This window comes from Spermophilus citellus (assembly GCF_964194105.1).
Source record: "Spermophilus citellus genome assembly, chromosome: 13".
NCBI lineage: Eukaryota > Metazoa > Chordata > Mammalia > Rodentia > Sciuridae > Spermophilus > Spermophilus citellus.
Genome location: NC_138193.1, coordinates 70569818 through 70591577, shown reverse-complemented (window position 1 = coordinate 70591577; position 21760 = coordinate 70569818). Strand labels below are relative to the sequence as shown.

The 21760-nt window shown below is 33.5% G+C and overlaps 1 protein-coding gene across 11 annotated transcripts in view; it reads right to left on the bottom strand.

Annotated features, from left to right (window-relative positions):
* The window catches only part of CCDC88A (coiled-coil domain containing 88A), a 220116-nt gene that overhangs the window by 10732 nt on the left and 187624 nt on the right, over positions 1 to 21760 (bottom strand). For 8 of the 11 annotated variants that reach the window (XM_081265240.1, XM_081265237.1, XM_081265246.1 and 5 more), the window contains 12 exons: positions 21509 to 21670; positions 19158 to 19435; positions 18796 to 18939; positions 13757 to 13943; positions 11124 to 11269; positions 8609 to 8701; positions 8266 to 8480; positions 5146 to 5229; positions 3957 to 4160; positions 3302 to 3373; positions 2222 to 2302; positions 53 to 321 (listed from right to left, as the gene is read on the bottom strand). In XM_081265240.1, coding sequence (XP_081121366.1) covers positions 53 to 321; positions 2222 to 2302; positions 3302 to 3373; positions 3957 to 4160; positions 5146 to 5229; positions 8266 to 8480; positions 8609 to 8701; positions 11124 to 11269; positions 13757 to 13943; positions 18796 to 18939; positions 19158 to 19435; positions 21509 to 21670 — 1935 coding nt within the window. The remainder of the gene's footprint in view (positions 1 to 52; positions 322 to 2221; positions 2303 to 3301; positions 3374 to 3956; positions 4161 to 5145; positions 5230 to 8265; positions 8481 to 8608; positions 8702 to 11123; positions 11270 to 13756; positions 13944 to 18795; positions 18940 to 19157; positions 19436 to 21508; positions 21671 to 21760) is intronic. The other 3 variants (XM_081265244.1, XM_081265245.1, XM_081265239.1) reach the window with 1 other exon arrangement.

Sequence of the window (21760 nt, the reverse complement as noted above, 5' to 3'; positions counted from 1 at the left end):
TCTGCACCAGGTGATATTCATGTTAATTAAGGTCATCATACATAAAACTAACCTGTATTGAGGTAAGCTTGTTGCTTTCTTCCAAAAACTGTTGTAGAGTAACAATTTCACTTCCAGGGGAACCAGTTTTGATTTTGTGATGTGCTCGACTTTCTAGTGTTTCAGGCATTTTGTGCTGGAGCACTGGACTTGATCTGGTCTGTCTTTTCAAGTACTGGATTGGACTGCTACCACTGCTGGACCAAGTCTCATGATCATGAGGCAGGCTAAATTCTCCACTGCTGTGGCTTTGTGGCCTGCTTTGGTTATTAACTGCACCTGCTTTTGGAGTAAATGGTATGTTGAGACTTCAGTAATAGAGATGAGATTAATACTATGTAAGCAGTAATATTTGTTGATGGGACTCTTACTGTATGAATAGTCAATCTTACTTTCAGGTTTTATTTAGAATTGCTTAGTAAACCACATTAATCTTTCATCAGTTTATTTTGTCAAATTGACAGATATTTTAAGTTCCACGAGGACAAAAATTTGCTTTTACCATAATTCTCAGAGCCTAAAGAGAACCCCTTACAAAGAAAGCATTCAACATACTGATGACTAAATATATGAATAAACAGATGAGTGAATAATACATTTTTAAAAATTCAGGCTCAATTAATTGTAAAATTTAGTCAAGAACATGATTACATGAATTTTAAATTATTTCAAGATGTTAAAATCCAAAACTGTTCTGAATGCAAAAAAAAAAAAAAAGAGGTAAAACAAGAAGAGATTTCTAGTTCTTTGTTTCTCTGTGAAGTTCCCTTAACTTATTTGAAGGTTCTGTTCATCCTAATTGAATACTTAAATTAAAATTTAAATAACACACATAAGTAAGTCAAATGGAGACATGATACAGTTAGTTAGAAAACTCCAGTAAAATATGAAATCAAATATTTACTGTTTTATTCTTTTCTTAATGAATCATCTTATTGTTCCTACTGTCCACTGTTGGTATGTTGCCTACCTAGTCTTATAAAACTCAGTTGAAGGTCAATTATATAGAATGGAAATTAATTAGTTCTGGAATAAAGCTCCCTAAAATTGATACTATTCCTAAAGAGTACTGATTTATTTTGATCAATAAAAATCTGTATAATACATCAAAACAGAAAATGAAACTTTCCATGGTTTCCTAATTACAGAGAGTAAAGTGGGAGATGAAAGAATTTATCCCAACTTATGTAACATTTCACAGCAATAGCATTTTCTTAAATTTTCAAATAAAAAGAAATTCTTCATAGTTTATACTATGTTTTCCTACTGGACAAAATATGCTTGTAAAATTTTTTTTTAAATCCCTCAAAATCAGATATTTTACATCATTGCAGTATGTCATAGCATTCATGATGAAATTACAACTGAGACGAAATAATTTTATAATCCTCAAAGCACCAGAATATATTCATTATATAATTTGATAATTCTGGACTATACAGGATAACCATAATAGATTGGTTAAATAATTCCAGCATCTGAAAAGGCAGTATATCTTAAAAGAAAAAGATTTTAGTCAAAGTTTCCATACATTTAACATAAAAGCCTCACCTCTGAATGCATATTTAAGAAGTGACGAAGTCTTGAAATAATTCTTTCTATGAGCAATATGCATCCATATAGTTCTTGTGCAACACACACACACATACACACACACACACACAACTGCTTTTCAAATTAAGAATAACAAAGCATTTTATTTTGTGGATAAATTAAGCTAAAAGTATTTCTAAAATATGATTAATTTAAGTTTAAAGTACATGAATCATAAGAAAATTAAGGACAATCACTTAGATGTCCAACAAAATGTAAGTAAAATAAGGACCTATGAACAATTTTTATGTACAACACGAATATTTTATCTGTGAAGATGAAAAACTGAAACCAAAATAACTGCTCCTGTTTTTACATTAGTATTAATTGAAATACATATGTATTACAATGAAAAAAACACAGATGTTCAAAAGACTATGTTCCAAACACAGATTTGTATTTCACACTTTATCCTGGAAATGTAATCTCATCTCCAACTTTGTTCCCCACTGGTGCTGAGGACTGAAAACAGGGTCTTGTGCATGCTAAGCATGTGTTCTACCAATGAGCTACAGGCTCAGCCCCACCCAAACTTTTAATTAGTACTGGAAATGGATGGATTACATTAATAAATTTACCTACAGCATACCTTTGACTTCATGGAGTGAAGCATTATTATTGCTATTGCTAGTGGATGTTCTGCCACTATCAAGGCTGGCTGGTCTTGAAGCTAAATGAAAAAATCAGGAGACAGTGTGATAAAATTTCTAAGCTGATAACACTGAATTGTACATTCTGATCACAGAATGCTTTGAGAAAGCAATCATACATACTTTCACAGACTAAGCATGCCCACAGACAGGTGAATCTTGTAGTTTAGAAAGCAAAGACATTTTCAGATTGTAGTCCTATCTACAATAGATAGAAACAACCGTACAGTTCACAGTGCCCTATGCTACTACTTCTTAAAACCCTGCTTAAAATTCCATGAAATTCCTGTATTATGTTATCCATTTTTTATTATTAATAATGGTTTAGTTTTTTAACATATGATTTCAGGTGGAAATTAAACAATCTGAAATATTCAATTGTAGAAACTCTGCTAAAGTTCATCCTTTGCCAAAATGAGTATTTACAAACCAATGGTAAAATTAAACTCTTATAACTAAGCTTATGTAAAAATAGAAATAAAATTATCTTTGGAGATTGTGCAGGCATATTTTATAAATGACCTTGATTAAAAGAAAAAGCATGTAAATCAAAGGCTGAATGTTCTCTCTGATAAGTGGATGATGATTCATAATGGGGGAGGATGGGAAAAATGGAGGAACTTTGATTGGGTAAAGAGGAGGAAGGAAAAATGGTGGAATGAGATGAACATCATTATCCTAGGTCCATGTATGATTGCACATATGGTGCAACACTACATTGTATACAACCAGAAAAATGAAAAGTTGTGCTGCAATTGTGTAATGAATCAAAATGCATTCTGCTGTCATATATACCTAATTTAAATAAATTAAAAAAAACCAGAAAACACAGAGAAACAATAATATTAATAAGGACAAAAGGGAGGATTAGGTTTGAAGAAATGGCAGAAGTAACTTGAGATTCAGGACAGACAGAACATGCTTGCTGGCAATGCCACATTCACCTATTCAATGCAAGAGTGTCAGCATTCCCATTTAGTATTTAATGTGTACTCCCTAAATAAAGGACCATATCTTACCATGAACTCTTGATCCCGTACTAGAATCATCACTAATACCATGTGGACTTATGTCTTCAAAGGATGTAGCATCTACATAAAATAGCAAAATGGATATAAACATATTTTTGTAACAAAACAATACCACTACAAAATATTATTTACACAGAATATAGAAGTTATTTTTCAATCACATATATCTTGACTTAACATATTTCATAGATTCAGCCAGAAACTGGAAATAGAAGTAAAGAATCAAGCAGTTCTGATGAGAGTTGACTTGCTTAGGGAAAATGTCAGAAGCAATGAAACAATCACTCCTGTGGCCCTGGAAAGTAAAACAAGAACCTGGATTGTTCTATGTAGTACTTTTACATTTTGTTTTGTTTTTTAAACTTAGATTTCTTTCTCCTTTTTTCACTCTTTATCTGGTATACTTCTCCTTTTCAATTGTTAGTTTATCAGCTGTTTATTATAAAAGTAGGCCTAGAGTAGATTTTAACTATTTGTGTAATGTTTTAAATTTTTGAAATGCTTTGGAAATTCCTCCAAATTAAATCCAGATTATGTTTTGATAATTATTTAAGGTTGTTTGAAAAAAAGAACACGGGAAAGTCAAATTAAAATTCCTGTTGTCAACAGTGACACCACAGTGCAAATAGCAGACGGCCTATACCTTTATTATTAACCAAATGCTTGGATCTGATGCCTGCAGAAGAGTTGACAGTTGAAAAGTTGATGGCTGTAGTAGAGAAGGCCATAGCTCCCAAATCTTTTCTCCTTTTACCCGTTGAAATATCATCAGGAGCCTCCAAATTCTCAGTACTACCTGTCCACTGTCCTCCTGCTAGGACCATGGACTGCACCAGGTCATTCATGGCTGGGATGCAAATGAAAGCAAATGAATCAGCATGGTTAATGTACTGCTCTTATTTTTATTTTGTATTAAAAATGATCTGATTTTTGTCTATGAACTAATGAAAATGGACATTAAAAAAAACTATAACACGAGGTCATTTGAATTATGACATGCATTCAGTTGAATGAAATGAGGAGGCCAAAGGCTGATAAGTTTCAGTAAATATTTTTATCCCACCTCCACCCGCTTTAAAAGACAAAGAAAGGAATTTTACTAGGTACAATTGCCATGCTTTTGCGCAATGATGTGCAATATAATTAGAAGCCTTCATAATGTGGTTTTGTGGTGACAAAATGGAATGAATTAAGATGGAGAGCAATTCTTATATAGCATCACTATTGAAAATGAAGGAGTCCTTGGTCAGAGCAGGTTATTGAAGAAATTATTCATTTTATAAATAAGTACACCACTGAATAAAAACCTGAAAGAGATGATCTCCAAAGTGATAGAGACATTTAACGTGATTATGTAGTTACCCATTCCACTTAGAAAAAAAGAAACCCAGAATATTATTATATAAAGAATGACAAACATTTTCAAGGATTATAGGCCATTTTATTTATTTATTTAACCAGGTTTGTTAAGTAAACAAATACCTAATACTAAAGATTTTGTTATTTTTTCCTTAAGTAAATTTCTTGAGGGAAAAAAATCTCCATGGCATATAAAATGTTCTTTTTTCTGCCAACTTTCAGAAAGCACTGGAAATTTTAAAGTATATTACATGTATTATTAAACATATGCATGTATATGTATCAGTAGACATACATATAATGCAAACTCAGTGCAAACTTTGGAAAAAAGATTCTTCCAGCTCCTTGTAGTAAAGGAAGACTGCACTTTGCAAAATAATAAACTGGCACAGTCCAGAGAAAGGTTAGTGAAAAATTAGTAATGGAATCTAGTGTAGTCATTTGAAAGAAGCTGAACTGTCATAAAGTCTTACACATGGAACGACGGTAGCAGGCCTTCATTTTGTCTTTATCCTTCGGTCTGTTCCTCAAAAAGGGCAGTCTTTTCAGTGCAACCACTTTAATGTCAGAGCATGAGGGAAAAACAGAAACAGGGAAATGAAAGAAAAAAGGGAGAAGAACAGATGGGAGTTAAATGTTGAAATTAAGGACAGAAATGAATGTTTTGAGTTTCAGCTATGTATGCTATATTAAAGCTTATTCTCATGCTGCTGAATGATAATGAAATATGAAATATGTACTTTGATATTTTAAAATACTTGGAAAAGCACTGAAGACAATGATGAGGAACATACTTGGAAAGCTTAAATTGGCTAAAGTACTATAAAAACAGGAATTGGTTAGAATTACTTAGGAAAGGACCAATTTTTCTAGTTAAATCATAAAGGCAAACTTTAAAAATTAGGCTATTGGTGTTCCATAAAGTACATGATGAAACTGTACAAGGCTTTTTAAGCCCTTATTTTCTTTTACTTTGGAAGTTAAAAGCTTTATTTTAGAAAAAATAATTTAGGAAACTGTACATTCTATTGTAACACATCAACAAAAAATTAGGGGTCCCTAAAGATGTTCTGAATAATCTAAAGACACTTTTGAAGTTACCTTTCATTTTCCCCCTAAACTTTAATGAAAAAAATATTGATCTAAACTGTCTTCTAGTGCATCATTTATCAGTACTACAGAAATACATATGGTTTCAACCAAAGTCTAAAGATGAAACAAGCAATTATGTGGAGTTCATTTTACAAAAAGTTGGCTGGGGAAAAGGAAAAAAAGAATATATTGACAGCAGTAATAAGTGAAAGCACTAAGCTCTGGTAAAGTGAAAAAGATAAAGACACCCCAAAGTAAGCAAAATGAGATAAAAATGCATATAATATTTTAAAACATTTCAAAGGGTGCTTTGGATGAGTTTATTTAAAAAGACATTGCGTGAAAAAATTTTATCAGTGAAGGGATTACCACTCAAGCATAGGAGTTATTAGAATAAAAATTAAAATGTTCACTTGAGTCACATAATCATTCATAAGCTACATTTTAGTTAAGATTTATCTTAAGTATACAAAAAATTATGACCCCAGAAATGTAATATAGGAGTTGGGAAAACAACTTTTATAAGACTTAAAAACACATTACACACCCTTCTCAGGGTGTGCTATCATTTTGTAAATCTTTGAACCTCTTTTAATAAGTTGAAAAGCATCATTCATTAAAGAGAATGCAATGGACATACAGTTTTTTAACTTGTTTGACTGCTAAGGTCTTTAATCTGACCTATTTCTCCTCAAACTTGGTAAACACAGCTGTTTTCAATGATTAAAAAGAATGGACTGAAAGCAATGTAAAAATGGACACTTAGCTAAAACAAAGCTGGGTGGTTGCAGCATGCATGCACACACATGTTGTTTTGTTTAGACACTTTTTTATTTTTCTGTTTTCAACTGTTTTCCAAAGACTGCTCTACTGACAGACAGACACTCTTCCAAAATGGATACGATAAAAAATTTTAAATTTGCCAGGGATGAAATGTGATTCTTCTTATGGCAGTTAGTTTGGAAATATACAATATTCTTTTTCCAAAGCACACTTAAAATTAAAGGAATATTAATACTGTTGGGTTTTGTGTCTGCTTTAAAAATTCTAAAAATGAACAACTGTACGAAAGCGGAAGCAAGAATCCTTCTGCTTCTTCTGAATGTTCTGGCAGACAGCATGAAAGAAATACAGATTTATACTTCTAACAGATAGGATGACCTCAAAAGAGATTGCTGTGCCTTTCTTGTGTATGCTCTCATACCTGAATCAAAACATCTTTGTTTAACTAAAAAAAAAAAAATGAAGTAGATGTGTTACCATTTTTTACTTAGTGTGAGGTATTTTATATCTAAAGGAGACAGTTAAAACATCTTTTAAAGGAAAACTTTAGGATTTCTCTAAACCAATAACTACAACTTTGTGGACAAGAGTAGATCGCAAAAGACCTAGGATGACAATAATTTTATTTGGAGAAATAGAATCAAAACTGCTTTCTAGAGATTAGTGTTTACATGTAAGAATGCATGTTTACTTTCTATTATTGTTGCTTGCCTATGGATTCTAGTTTTCAGGCTATTATATTTGTATTTTGAAATACATGTTATAAAATGTTTAATATCCTCACTCCAAAATAACTGTTCCCTTTCAAAGATAATTCACCTGAAGCTCAAACACTGTGCAGTTTTCTAAATACTCTGAGAATCACTCAGGTGTAGATCCTATCTCTGGGGGAAGCAGCTGCTTTTGCTTATTATTTATTTCAAAAGAATGGGGGTGTATCTATGTGTGTGCTCATTTAAAATTTAAAAATTTAGTCATTTATATTGGTGATAATGTGAGAGGATTCAAAGTGCCTGGTTTACATATTTTTAAGAACTCTAATAGTTAACTTATTGGATTTTTTTTCTCTTGAAATATGATTTGTTAGGCTTTTACTTTGCTCTTGCTGTGTAAGCAAACTAGTGGCCAAATAAAAAGGTTACAAATTGTATAGAGCATGTTATGATGTGATACTTCTAAAATTTGTAATAAAAAGTTAAATCACAAGTTTAGTATGCCAATTCACATCTTTATTTCATTTTAATCAAAACTTTTCCCAAGCATCCCTCTCTAATTTGATAACCATCAAATTGCTCAAAGTATATGAGCAAACCCCAATTATAAATGCCTTATTTTGATTATTATAAATATTTATGAAAATGAATCTTATACATATTTCTTACTTGTTTCTCATAACCACCCTGTAAAGTATAAAGAAAAGTTAAAAACTGCTCATGTTAAAACAATCTGCAACCTGCAAGTGGCAGACCTATTCTGGCGCTTATGTTCTTTCTACAATATTTTACCTCTCAGGCCAAATGATGATGCATAGTATATTTTAGAAAATTATGTGACTGGGTATTACTGCAGTATGTGATTAATTTGATATTGGATTAAAAAGAAATACCATACGTCAGATTGTTTTCCCAAAAGATTGCTTAAGTGTTTTTTGTTTTGTTTTTTAAATCTTTAGAAAGGACTCCTAAATCAACACTAGGTTTAAAAGTTTGAGCACTCACTGCTGCTTTTCTTGGTCCCCAGGGTTTGGCCATCTTCTAAAGAGTTTGATCCTACTGAAGAACTATCTTGACTATCTTGATGGGGCAGCTGAAGAAATCCTTCACTGGAGTCTGAACGGGTAGGTGTTAACGTTAGAGATTTCTGACGTTCTCGATTAATATCTTTCTTGGATTTTATCAATTTTCTCATTTTTAGAGTAATCCAGTTGCCTCTCCTAATAGAATAATTTAAAAAATTCTTAGTCTAAAATTCAACACATAAATTCCTCATGAATTAGAAGTCTTCAAAACTAGAACAATTTATTTTCCAAAATAAAAATTCATAAAATTTGGTTAAAAGTACCTTCTAGGAGGAGATGGGTCATAAAATTTGTATTGGTCCATAATTTTTTCTTCTAATTTCTCCTTTTGCCGTCTTAATTCATTTAACTTATCACTATAAAAATAAAAATGTTTTAGGACATGCAGTCATGTTTTGTACAGCTATGAATGATATTAAATTATTCTGGGACTATGATATAACTTTTTCCCCCAAATGTAAACAAATGGTCACTATGATTGACAACTCTTAAGTTTGTTTATTAGGAAGAACAATGGGTTTTTTCCATATGTCTCCTTTTCTTCAAATTTCCAATTTAACTGGGCATAATGGTGCACGCATGTAATCTGACCAGCTTGGGAGGCTGAGGCAGGGGGATCACAAGTTCAAAGACAGCTTCAGCAATTTAGTAAAATCTTAAGCAACTTAGTGAGACTCTGTCTCAAAATTTAAAAATAAATAAATAAATAAATAAATAAAAAAGGGCTAGGGATTTAGCTCAGTGGTAAAGTGCTCCTGGTATCAAAAAAAAAAAAAAAAAAAAAAAAAAAAAAAAAAAGAAAGAAAGATCATTAGAAACTTCTCAATACTACCTGTGTTCACTGTCACTCCTGCCAGAATCATGTGATAGAGGCATTTGGCTAGAAATGTCCAACATAAAATAAGGATATTTTTAACTTATATTCAGTGAGTCAGAATGGATAATAATACTTGGAAATCAACCATACAAAAACATCACTTAAACTCTGGAAATAAATTAGTTACCATGGGTCAGAATATTAAGACAAAACTTTGGATAATACCTCTGCTTAAGGAACAGGAAACTCAAATGCCAAGAACTTTATATATACTCAGTGCTTTTTAACTTACAATATGGCAGAGACTAAAGGAACATATATTCCTAAAAAGGCTGTAGTCCAACGTGGCCAGCAACAAATGTGAAATTTCTTTAAGGTTTTGCATTTATCTTAAAAGTTCATGCTAACTCTGAGATGGGTATGATGGCAGATACCTGTAATTCCAGCTATTTAGGAGGTTGAGGCAGGAGGACCACAAATTCAAGGCCAGCTTAAGGCAGCACTATCTCAAAAAAAAATTTAAAAACTGCTAGGCATGTAGCTCAGTGGTGGAGTGCTTACCTAGCATGCACCCTTGAATTCAACTGCCAGTACCATGCCCCCCTCAAAAAAAATTAAAAATAAAAATTTAAAAAATTCATGCAAACTCTGCCTGTGTTCCATGTGCATTAATATAAAAAATGCTCCCTACCCTAAATTCTATAATAAAATAGATATTTGAAAAATATATATATATTTTGGTTTCAGATGTGCCTTGGCTTACCATCATGAACAAGTCGGAAAAGCATTATTTCATTTACACTTTAGAATAGTCATGGAAGTAGCTGTTTATTTTAGAGAGGCAGCAGCTAATGATCAAAGAAATGAAGTGACTTGTTTGTAGTCTTCAGATAAAACTGAAAAATTGGACATAAATTAGGAGCTGTTTGATTTCAACAGCTGGCAGTTTCTATGACACTATGGTGTTTCTTATTTTAGTGGGGAAAGGGAAAAGAAGAATTTAATACAGGTGAATCATGGTATAATACACTGACCTGCCCAGGTCCAAATCTCTGTCTTATCAAATTCCCCCATTCTTAATGTACTTAACTTCTGAATAATTTAGCTGGCTAATTCTGTCTCTCATATAATTTGATTTTTTAATTTTTAAATTTTTTGCTATGCTGGGGATTTAACCTAGGGCTCTGCACATCCTAAATAAGTGCTTTACCACTGAACTACCTCCCCAGGCCCATGTAATTTGATCTTAACTCCAATGTATGGTATAAAGAAACTTTTGTGAACTGGCTCCTAAGGTTTAGCCACTTCTCTAGTGTTCCTCCTCCTTCAGTTTGGCTATAGAAATAATAATTAATTTTTAGTTCTTACAACACACTCATCATACCTCCATGTTTTTGTATTGTTATCTATTTTGGTCTAGTATGTACCTTAAGCAAATTTTTTCTTGTAACTTCAAGTCTCAGCTCAAGTCTCATCTTTGGAAACTAGGGGCCCCTATACATACCTCCATTGTGTGTGTATGTGTGTTTGTGTTATACTGACAGTATTCGAAACTGAATCAAGGGATTCACACATGCTAGGCAAGTACTCTGCCACTAAACCACATCTCCAGCCCTTTTTGTTTTGAGACAATTTCTTGCTAAATTGCCCAGAATGACTTCAAACTTGCAATCTTCCTGCCTTAGTCTCCCAAGTACCTGGGATTCTAGGAAAGCACCACCAAACCTAGCTTTAGCATCATTGTATTAAAAAGTATTTACCTGTCTTTACTGCTTTATATTACTAATTCTTTCAGAGCAGGAACCATGTGTTTCATGTTTCTGGAATATAAGCACTCAAAACACATATTCAAATAATGTTGATAATCAAGAAAAATGAGTATGAAATTTTCTCTGTCACCAGGTATGGCAATGTTAATATCATGACTACTATTTCAGAGTGTGAAATTATTGGATACCTACATATACTGTCTTTGTTCAACATGAAAAAGATCCTTGCTTTCCATATTCTGCTCCAAAAGTGTTCTGTTCTGTAGCATGAGAGTTTGAATTTGATCTAGTAAGTGTCGATTTTCTTCTTCCAAATTTCCTTTAAGTTGGCTAAGCAACTGTTTAAACACACAACACACAAAAAAATTTTTTTAAACATTTACATTTTACATAAATCACCTGACCTAAAACATTTAAAATATATTAAGTACTACACAAAGACTTCTGCTGTTTTAACAATTACATGGTTTCACTTTGGTCAGAACATGAATGATTATTTTAGTGATAATGACAGGTACAGCAGTGGATTATATGCTATACAAATGTATTTTCTTATTCCCTCAAACACTGGGTTTAATATATCATAAATGATCTGTTCCAAAATACTTTTTTTTTTTTGGTGTGGTGCTGGGGACTGAACCCAGGGCCTTGTGCATGCAAGGCAAGCACTCTACCTACCAACTCAGCTATATCCCCAGCCCCAAAATACTGCTTTTTACCTTAAAAATTGTTTTACTTATAGTTTAAAAGCTAGATCAAATCTCTGGTCTTTTGTTTAAGTGGCTAAGAAAGTTTGGACAAGTTAGTTAATTCTCAGAGCTATAAAATGAGAATAGCTCTTACCATGCTACAACTGTTGAAAATAAAGTATACCTATGTCACATAGTAGATAGTTAATGAAAAATTCTCAAAAGGTAAAGAAAATCAGGAAGAATGATACTTACTATGAATAACCATACAAAATCATCTTGATCCAAGAAATATCAATATTGTAGCATGACTGGTTTATTTATATATTGTTATATTGAAATATAATGTGGTAGATTCATTGAAAAAGTTATTTTCTTTCCTATCCACACCTTCTTACATTATGACTTTTCACTCTTCCCATCAAGCAGTGGAATCTATTTCCCCTCTTCTTGAATTTGGAATGCCTTTGCCCAAGAATAAATGGGAGTGATGTGTGAAAGTTCAAACCTGGGCCTCAAGAGGCCTTGTATACTTCACCTCAGTCTATCGAAACCCTTCTAGAAGACGAGAAGCCACATAAAACAGTAAAGAGGTATCTCAGGCAGCTGCCCAGCGTATCTACCAGGTAACTATAAATGCAGAAGCAAATCACTGGTCTATACATTAGTGGGTGGATTGGTACATCTGCTTGGCTAATGCACAAACTCTTGAGCACAAAGAAATGTTTACTGTCCATCACCATTGAGGATTTATGGTTGTTATTATGTTAAAAGACAATGGATGAGACATATATTGAACCCTGGGCACTTAACCACTGAGCCACATCCCCAGCCCTTTTTATTTATTTTGAGACAGGCTCAAAATAAGTTGCTGAGAGGCTGGTTTCAAATTTGTGATCCTCCTGCTTCAGCTTCCCACATTGCTAAGATTATAGACATGCACCACCACATCCAGCGAGACATATATACAGAAAAGAGAACAAATTTTAAGTGTGTATATACAGTTCAATGAATTATCACAAAGTTAACGTGTTAAGACAGCACCCAAATCAAGAAACAGAACATTAATTGTATTCCAGTAACACTGCTATGCTACTTTGCAGTCACCTTTCCTTCCCACCAAGGTTAACTACCATCCCCAACCTCTTTCTTACACTTTAGACTTCTACGTTTTCCAAATCATTTTATTACATGACTTCACCCCTAGCCAAAGATTAACATTTGTCCCAACTTGTGACAGCCAGGCAGAAGCAGATAGCTAGGGCCTTCTCTGATCTCTCCTGACCAGCATACCAGATACCAGACCACTTGGTGAGACCTACCAAAACTCACTGTGGTAGTCTTATTTCTTGGATGTCTTAGTTAAATTTCTGACTAATTTGCTAGTCAATTATTTGCCTCAATGTACTTTAATCTCAGGCTATCTGGGTAAGGAGCTTTTCCCTGCTCTGCTCAAAATCAAGCCAGTCTTCTCTAAGAGCAGTGCTGCTGGTTTTTACAGCTTACTTTGTGCTGTTAGAACTTCAGAGGAAAGAGATACCACAAGATAAAAATGCCTCAGAAAACCAACCACAGTTATTCTCTAAGGTTGAGCAATTTTTCTCTAATAAGTGCCTCTCACTTTTCTGTATGCCATTACTTGAGTTCTGGAGTTCTAAAATATTTTTTGACAGTTCTATCCAATTTTATTATTTCTTGAGGAGTTGATTTACCAAGTACACCTACCTAACTATATGTTATTTAGATTTCTATAAATCATAGGTAGAATGAATGCTCTGCACCTTTTAACTTTGTTGGGTAATTAAATGTATGTGCTTTCAAACTAATTTTCCTTTCTACTGGTTTATAGTATCACACTAGGTGTACCATAAACATTTTTTCACTAAGGAAACACATAACTTTACAATTCAAAGTATCTGGACATAAAAGTTTAAATGAATAATAAAAATGAATGAAATTAAAGATACAGTAGGTTTTTCTAAATCACTTGTAATTTTCAATTATTTGTGATCAATTCTTTTGAAAACATACCACTAATTATATGCTGCTGATGTTGTTACAATATGATTATTTATTTTTTAGGCATGTTTTGATATCCAAAGGAAGTAAATAGTGATTCAATTTGTTAAAGCTCACCTCACATTGATTATTCAGCTTGGTGGACGTGATATCTAGCTGTTGGTACTGCTCCTTCAGTTTTGAAAATTCAGCTTCTAACCTTGTTTGTTCCAGTTTAGAAGTATTTAGAAGACTTTTCAAATTTTTATGGTCAGTTTGTAAAACTTCAGTCTCTTTTAAAAGCTGATTATATGTATGATTCAACCTAAAATTAGAAATCACAACAGAAATAGCATTAGATTCTCTTAATAGCTTTCATGTAAATTACATATTGTAAAAATAATGTATAAATAAAAGATATATTTAAAGAATATACAAGATACTTTGCCAGTTACTAAACTGATCAAGAATCAGTCTCTTTTCTGGGAAAACTAGATTAACAAATTTCTGAGTACATTTCTGTAGAAAAGAATCTTTAGCCTTTAAATAGGTTAAATAAAGATGCGGGCTGGGGTTATGGCCCAGCGGTAGAGCGCTTGCCTCGCATGTGCAAGGCCCTGGGTTCAATCCTCAGCACCACATAAAAATAAATAAATGAAAGTATTGTGTACAACTACAAAAAAATATTAAAAAAAGAAAGAAAGATGCTCACTATTTTGTCACAAAAAGCATTAATAAAAATATTTAGAATAAAAGATAAAAGAAGAAGTGACCAATTCAGTTTTGATTTTTGAGAATTCAGATTTTAAAATTCAACATGAAACAAAGCTTTCTCTTTTTTTCCCCCATTATTTATATTCAGAACAAGGTTCACTGATCTCTAAGGAAAGAAGCGATAGACACACTTTCTGTAAAGAACCAGAGAGTAAATACTTAAGTTGTGGGCCACATGCAGTGTCTGTAGCATGCCCCTTTCCTCCCATCCCACCAACCCTTTAAAATATAAAAATTCTTCTTAGTTTTGGGGCTGTACCAAAACAGAGAGCAGTCTGAATTTGGCATGTACTTTGGCATGCTAAGCTAGCAGTGCTTTGCAAACCTCTATCCTATAACATTAAGAGCAGAAACCCAAGAAAAAGGGAGGCAGCCAAATGAAACAAACTTGCTCAGTGTGGTCCCTATTCAGAGCATCTAATAGTTTACACTCAACTCATTCCTCAGAGAATTTAAACCAGATTACAAAAATCATAAATAAAAATAATATATGTATAAAATTAAGACTTGGTAAAAATAGATCAAAATGGCAAAATCAGAAACATACAGCAAATGGGTTGAATCAATTAACAAATGCACACCATGAGTAAAATAGCTGGTCAAACTTGAGACAGCTACGTAGTACATCGACAACTATGACAAAAAATTTCCTGGGCTAGGGTTGTGGCTCAGTGGTAGAGTGCTCACCTAGTACATGTGAGGCACTGGATTTGACCCTTAGAACCATATGAAAGTAAATAAATAAAACAATGATATTGTGTCCATCTACAATTGAAAAAAAAAATTCCTGCTCATGCTTCAATTGAGGGGGGTGGTACGGGTTATATAAAGAGATAATGTACAAGGTCCTAGTATCTCTATGGAAATGTTAAAATGAGCTGAATTTTTATTTTTAATTTTTTTGTAGTTGTAGATGAATAGCAAGCCTTTATTTTATTTGCTTATTTTTTTTTATGTGGTGCTAAGTATTGAACCCAGTGCCTCACACATGCTAGGCAAGTGCTCTGCCACTGAGTTACAGCCCCAGCCCGAGCTCTTTGAATTTTTATATACTGCCCTTTAAAACATTAATAACAAAATGCAATTGAGTGAATATAGTTCTAAAGAGGCCAAGACAAACTAGTCTAAGAGGGAAACTTTCTTGGTCGGGCATTACCTTAGATTAAACAGACTAAGGAATAGATGAATTATTATCCTTCAGATATCTTCATAAATATACTTATTAAAGAAAACATCTCTTTCATGTTTTACTTAAAGCCTTTTCTTTCCTTAAAACACAGACATGAATCCATAAAAGCTGGGCAAAGGCAAATCCAAGAAAGAGAAAATACTCAGAATCACTCTTTCCCTCTAACCTTAGAGAATTTTTGAGGTCAAGCTCCTTATACTCAATTTCTTCATTTTGGTTAAGTTCTTTCTCAGGAGGCCCCTATGTAATGTACACAATTAGATTACTGTAAGGCCCACCTAGGTCCATGAACTGTCCCAGTTATGTTAAAATCCCAGCAATGGAAAAAGATTAGCTAAAAGATGGGACTTTCAAAGTAAATATTCCCCAATATGGCATGTAATAAAAATGATGCTATCCTTACATTACATAATTTGTCACAGTCTTTTACTACATAAACTATGCATATATATTCTCTTTACAAACTACAGTCTTTTTAAAAAAAATTAAATTTGTTTTAAAACAAATGCAGAATGCACGTTGATACATCATATATAATGGAGTGTAATTTCTCATTCTTCTTGTTATATATGATGTGTACAGTCTTTTATTTTGGCTTGATATTGAGCTTATTGAAGGTCAAATTTGCAGTAGAGAATTTCTAGTTTTAACCATAGAAAACTAAATTCAAAACTATTGATGTGTGGGCTGGGATTGTGGCTCAGTGGTACTGCACTTGCTTAGCATATGTGAGGCACTGGGTTTGATTGTCAGCACCACATAAAAAAAATAAATAAAATAAAGGTATTTAAAAAAAAAACTGGGCTGGGGCTATAGCTCAGTTGGTAGAGTGCTTTCCGCACATGCACAAGGCCCTGGGTTCAATCCCCAGCACCACAAAACAAACAAACAAACAGAAAAACTGTTATTGATGTGTAAGCCTTGAGTTTAATCCCCAATACTACAAAACAAACAAAAATCCCTGTTGATTATGAAAATAAAGATGGCTCTACAAAATTAGGGATTTTTAAAAAAGGAAAACAAATATCCAGAGTATACAAAGAACTCAAAAAATTAAACAATAGGAAAACAAATAACCCAATCAACAAATGGGCCAAGGACCTGAACAGACACTTCTCAGAGGAGGATATACAATCAATCAACAAGTACATGAAAAAATGCTCACCATCTCTAGCAGTCAGAGAAATGCAAATCAAAACCACCCTAAGATACCATCTCACTCCAGTAAGATTGGCAGCCATTATGAAGTCAAACAACAACAAGTGCTGGCGAGGATGTGGGGAAAAGGGTACACTTGTACATTGCTGGTGGGACTGCAAATTGGTGCGGCCAATTTGGAAAGCAGTATGGAGATTTCTTGGAAAGCTGGGAATGGAACCACCATTTGACCCAGCTATTCCCCTTCTCGGACTATTCCCTAAAGACCTAAAAAGAGCATGCTACAGGGACACTGCTACATCGATGTTTATAGCAGCACAATTCACAATAGCAAAACTGTGGAACCAACCTAGATGCCCTTCAACAGACGAATGGATAAAAAAAAATGTGGCATTTATACACAATGGAGTATTACTCTGCATTAAAAAATGTCAAAATCATAGAATTTGCAGGGAAATGGATGGCATTAGAGCAGATTATGCTAAGTGAAGCTAGCCAATCCCTAAAAAACAAATGCCAAATGTCTTCTTTGATATAAGGAGAGTAACTAAGAACAGAGTAGGGAGGAAGAGCATGAGAAGAAGATTAACATTAAACAGGGACGAGAGGTGGGAGGGAAAGGGAGAGAGAAGGGAAATTGCATGGAAATGGAAGGAGACCCTCATGGTTATACAAAATTACATACAAGAGGAAGTGAGGGGAAAGGGAAAAAAAAACAAGGGGGAGAAATGAATTACAGTAGATGGGGTAGAGAGAGAAGATGGGAGGGGAGGGGAGGGAAGGGGAGGGGGGATAGTAGAGGATAGGAAAGGCAGCAGAATACAACAGACACAGTATGGCAATATGTAAATCAGTGGATGTGTAACCGATGTGATTCTGCAATCTGTATACGGGGTAAAAATGGGAGTTCATAACCCACTTGAATCAAAGTGTGAAATATGATATGTCAAGAACTATGTAATGTTTTGAACAACCAACAATAAAAATTAAAACTGAAAAAAAAAAGGAAAACAAAGTTTAGTTTTACAAAAGGATTGTATTAGGGGCTGGAGCTCAGTTGGTAGAGTGCTTGCTTGAGTGCACAAGGCCCTAGGTTCAATCCCCAGCAGCACATGAAAAAAAAAAAAAAGGAAAAAAAAAAAAAAAAAAGAAATGGCTCTTTCAAACGTATTAAATTCATAACTGAACAATCCCTATTTGAATTTTGTATGCTATCTTTCGGTCCCTCAGCTATGGCAGTGTAATTGTAGTATAAATGTCACAGCTGTTCAAGCTTTTTAAGAAAAACCTTCACATAGCCAAGGAAATAAGAGGTTGCTCATTTGTAGTAATTTCAATTTGTTTGTTTGTGTGTGTGTGTGTGTGTGTGTGTGTGTGTGTGAGAGAGAGAGAGAGAGAGAGAGAGAGAGAGAGAGAGAGAGAGAGAGAGACTGGGGATTAAACTGAAGAGGGAGGGCATAAACCACTGAGCTATATGCACAGTCCCTTTCATTTTTCAATTTTAAGACAAGGTCTTGCTAAATTTCTGAGGCTGGCCTTAAATTTATCATGCTCCTTCTTCAGCCTCCACTAGGCCCATCTTTATAGCAATTTCAAAAGACAAGAATCGGGATACCAAGATAGTGAAAAAAAGACATAAATGATCAGGTTTAATTATACTGTAGCAAAAAAAAAAAAGTGTAGAAATTTTGTTAAATAATGTAACTTAAAAACTTAATAGTTGAATAAAACAAGAGAGACCAATACATGAAAATAAGAAAATTAGGTTTTTGAGTGATTCCATAGCTGCATGATTTTGCTATGGGGTTTTTAAGAAGAATTCCTTCCTTCCTACCCTCCCTCCTTCTTAACCTGTAAAAAGAATTGTACCAAAGAGTCTATTTTTTAAAATTCTAAGTCCTCATTATGGTTGGTATCACAGAGTGGTAATATAAATTTCAGATAAGAGGAAAACAAAATTAAAATATTTGTTAAACAAATATAAATTAAAATAAATATAAATTTGTTAAATAAATATAAATTAAAAATTTGTTAAGTAAATATAAATATTTTTTACCTATCATTTTCACCACAAAGTTTCTTGTATTCTGCAGCTACTGTCTCATGGTTTTTGTTTTCAAGCAGGATCTTTTCCTGTTCTACTTTGAGCATTTTTTCCAAATCTTCCAGTTGTCCTTTCTGTTTTAGTAACTGATTGTAACTGGAAAAAAATTAGGTATTTGGTTTATAATATTTCTAAGAAAGAAAATATTTTAGAAATAAAAGTGAATATGTTAATAAGTATCAATAAAACACACATAAATTTAAATATATTTCCTTCATAAATTACCTCTTAGATGTGTTTAATGCATAAGTTTATTATACTAATCAAAGATAATCTGATTTAAATTAACAACACAATGAAATATAATTAATTACCGGTCTTCAAGGTCTTTATGTTCCACCTCAAGATTTTTGTGGGCAGACTTAAGAGTTCCATGTTTAGAGATGAGAGATTCATACTCTGAAGCCTGCCGTTCATGAAGAAGTTCCAGCTTTTCATGATCTTTGACCAAAGAATCATAGAGAGATTTCAAGTCTTCTCGATCTTTGATTAAGGATTCATTTTCATTTTCTAAGGAAGACTGCTGGATTAGGAGTTGTGCATTCTGGTTCATAAGTGAGGTACTTTGGGAATTAAGGGTGGAATTTTCAACCTGTAAGAATGTGTATTATTAACAGACATAAGAAAACTAGTTAATGTTTTCTTTTTTTAAAATAATTTTAATATTTATTTTTTAGTTTTCGGCAGACACAACATCTTTGTTTGTGTGTGGTGCTGAGGATCGAACCCAGGCTGCACGCATGCAAGGCGAGCGTGCTACCGCTTGAGCCACATCCCCAGCCCCTTAATGTTTTCTTTTTTAGAAACAAAAAATTACAATACTAACTTAGGGAAGCTCTAAATCATAGCAGATATATTCATATTATACTAGAAAACTTTGGATTTAGCATCCCAAAGAAAAAGGCTACCATTTAATTTTTATTTTGGAGTCATCATGATACATGTATGTACACACACACAATATACATATGTATAAATTAACGTGTGTATCATGTATATTTTGAGTTGAATTTGAATTTTAATGCATAAATTTGTTACACTTCTCAAAGATAATTTGATTTAAATTAACAACACAATGAAATATAATTAATTGTCCCATTATATTTTTTTGCAGTGCTGGGGTTCTGAAGTTGTTTTAAATGAAGGTGATTACCAGCTATTTGTATTGAACTTATGAAAAAGTACATAGTTATCCTCAGGCCTTTTTATTTTAACACAGGTAAGTTGAATTTGTGATCCTCCTGCCTCAGCCTCCCGAGTTGCTGGGATTACAGGCGTGCACCACTAGGCCTAGTTTGTTCTTTAAGAAGTTTTGATAAGAACTGCTCTTTTCCCCAATGGATCGTTTTAATAGAAAAGACAGGGGCTGGGGATGTGGCTCAAGCGGTAGCGCACTCGCCTGGCATGCGTGCGGCCCGGGTTCAATCCTCAGCACCACATACCAACAAAGATGTTGTGTCCGCTGAGAACTAAAAAATAAATATTAAAAATTCTCTCTCTCTCTCTTTCTCTCACTCTCTAAAAAAAAAAAAAAAGAAAGAAAAGACAGTGAGTGACAGGCTGGGGCTGTAACTCAGGGGTAGAGCACTTGCCTAGCCATGTGTGAGGTACTGGGTTCCATACTTAGTACCACCTAAAAATAAAGGCATTCTGTCCATCTACAACAACTACTACTACTACTACTACTACTACTACTACTAATAAATAAATAAAGACAGTGATAGCTGGATGCCTGTAATTTCAGCAACTGAGTATGAGACAGGAGGACAGCAATTTTGATGCCAGCCTGGGCAACTTAACAAGACCCTGTCAATGAAAACAGACAGATAGATAGGAAGGGCAGGGGATATAGCTCAGTGGTAGACCATCTGGGGGTTCCATCTCCAGTACTGCCCCCTACCCCAGCCAAAAAAAGAAAGACAACACTGGCAATGTTAAGTAAAAGATGGATCCTTTCAACTAAAGACAAGTCTGATGACAAAATTCCAATGTTGTGTGCTTTCAACTAACTAAACTACTGATAAGAAAGTTGTAAAAATGAAATATGGAATGGGCTGGGGTTGTGGCTCAGTGGCTGAACATTTGCTTCACATGTGTGAGGCACTGGATTCAATTGTCAGCACAGTACATAAATAAATGAATAAAATAAAGGTCTATCAACAACTAAAAAAATTTTAAATAAAAATGAAATATGGATACTCTAAAGCAAAGATTTTTACCTGATTAATTAGAATCAATTTATTTAAATGATGGTAAGGTAATAAAATTAATAAAAGAAAAATTACCTTTACTTATTTAATTTTTGGTGAGTTGGGGATGTGCCTCATTGATACAATGCTTGCCTGACATAACCAAAGCCCAGGGCACAATCCCTAGCACCGTAAGAAAAACAAACAACAACCAACCAACAAACAAAACAAAACAAACAAACAAACAACAACAAAAAAACAAAGGAGAGCCACTTATATAATTTTTGGAATGAATTAATAAATACATAGAGGCTCTTGCATTTTAAAAAATGCTTTCCAAAAGTTTGGCATGGAACTAAATAAATATATTTTATCTTCAATTATTAAATGCACTAAGAAACAATGTCTAGTTTCCCTTATTTTAACTATATAACTCAAGAGTTTGGTTGCATATTTCAAAGATATTACATCACAACCTGAAGCTTGGCATTCTGTGTTTGAAGAGTTGTATTCTGTTCCTGTAATGACACCGTCTGCCGCTGAAGAGCGAGAATCTGGGCCTGCAAATTATTGTTCTGTGTTTCAAGTTGCTTCAGTTGAGTTTTCAAAGCTTGCTTCTCTGCTTGCAGTGTAGCATTCTTAACAAAAAACAAAAAACAAAAAGAAAGAAAGAAAGAAAGAGCCATCACATATATTAAAAATAAACTCAACATCAAATGTATTTGTTT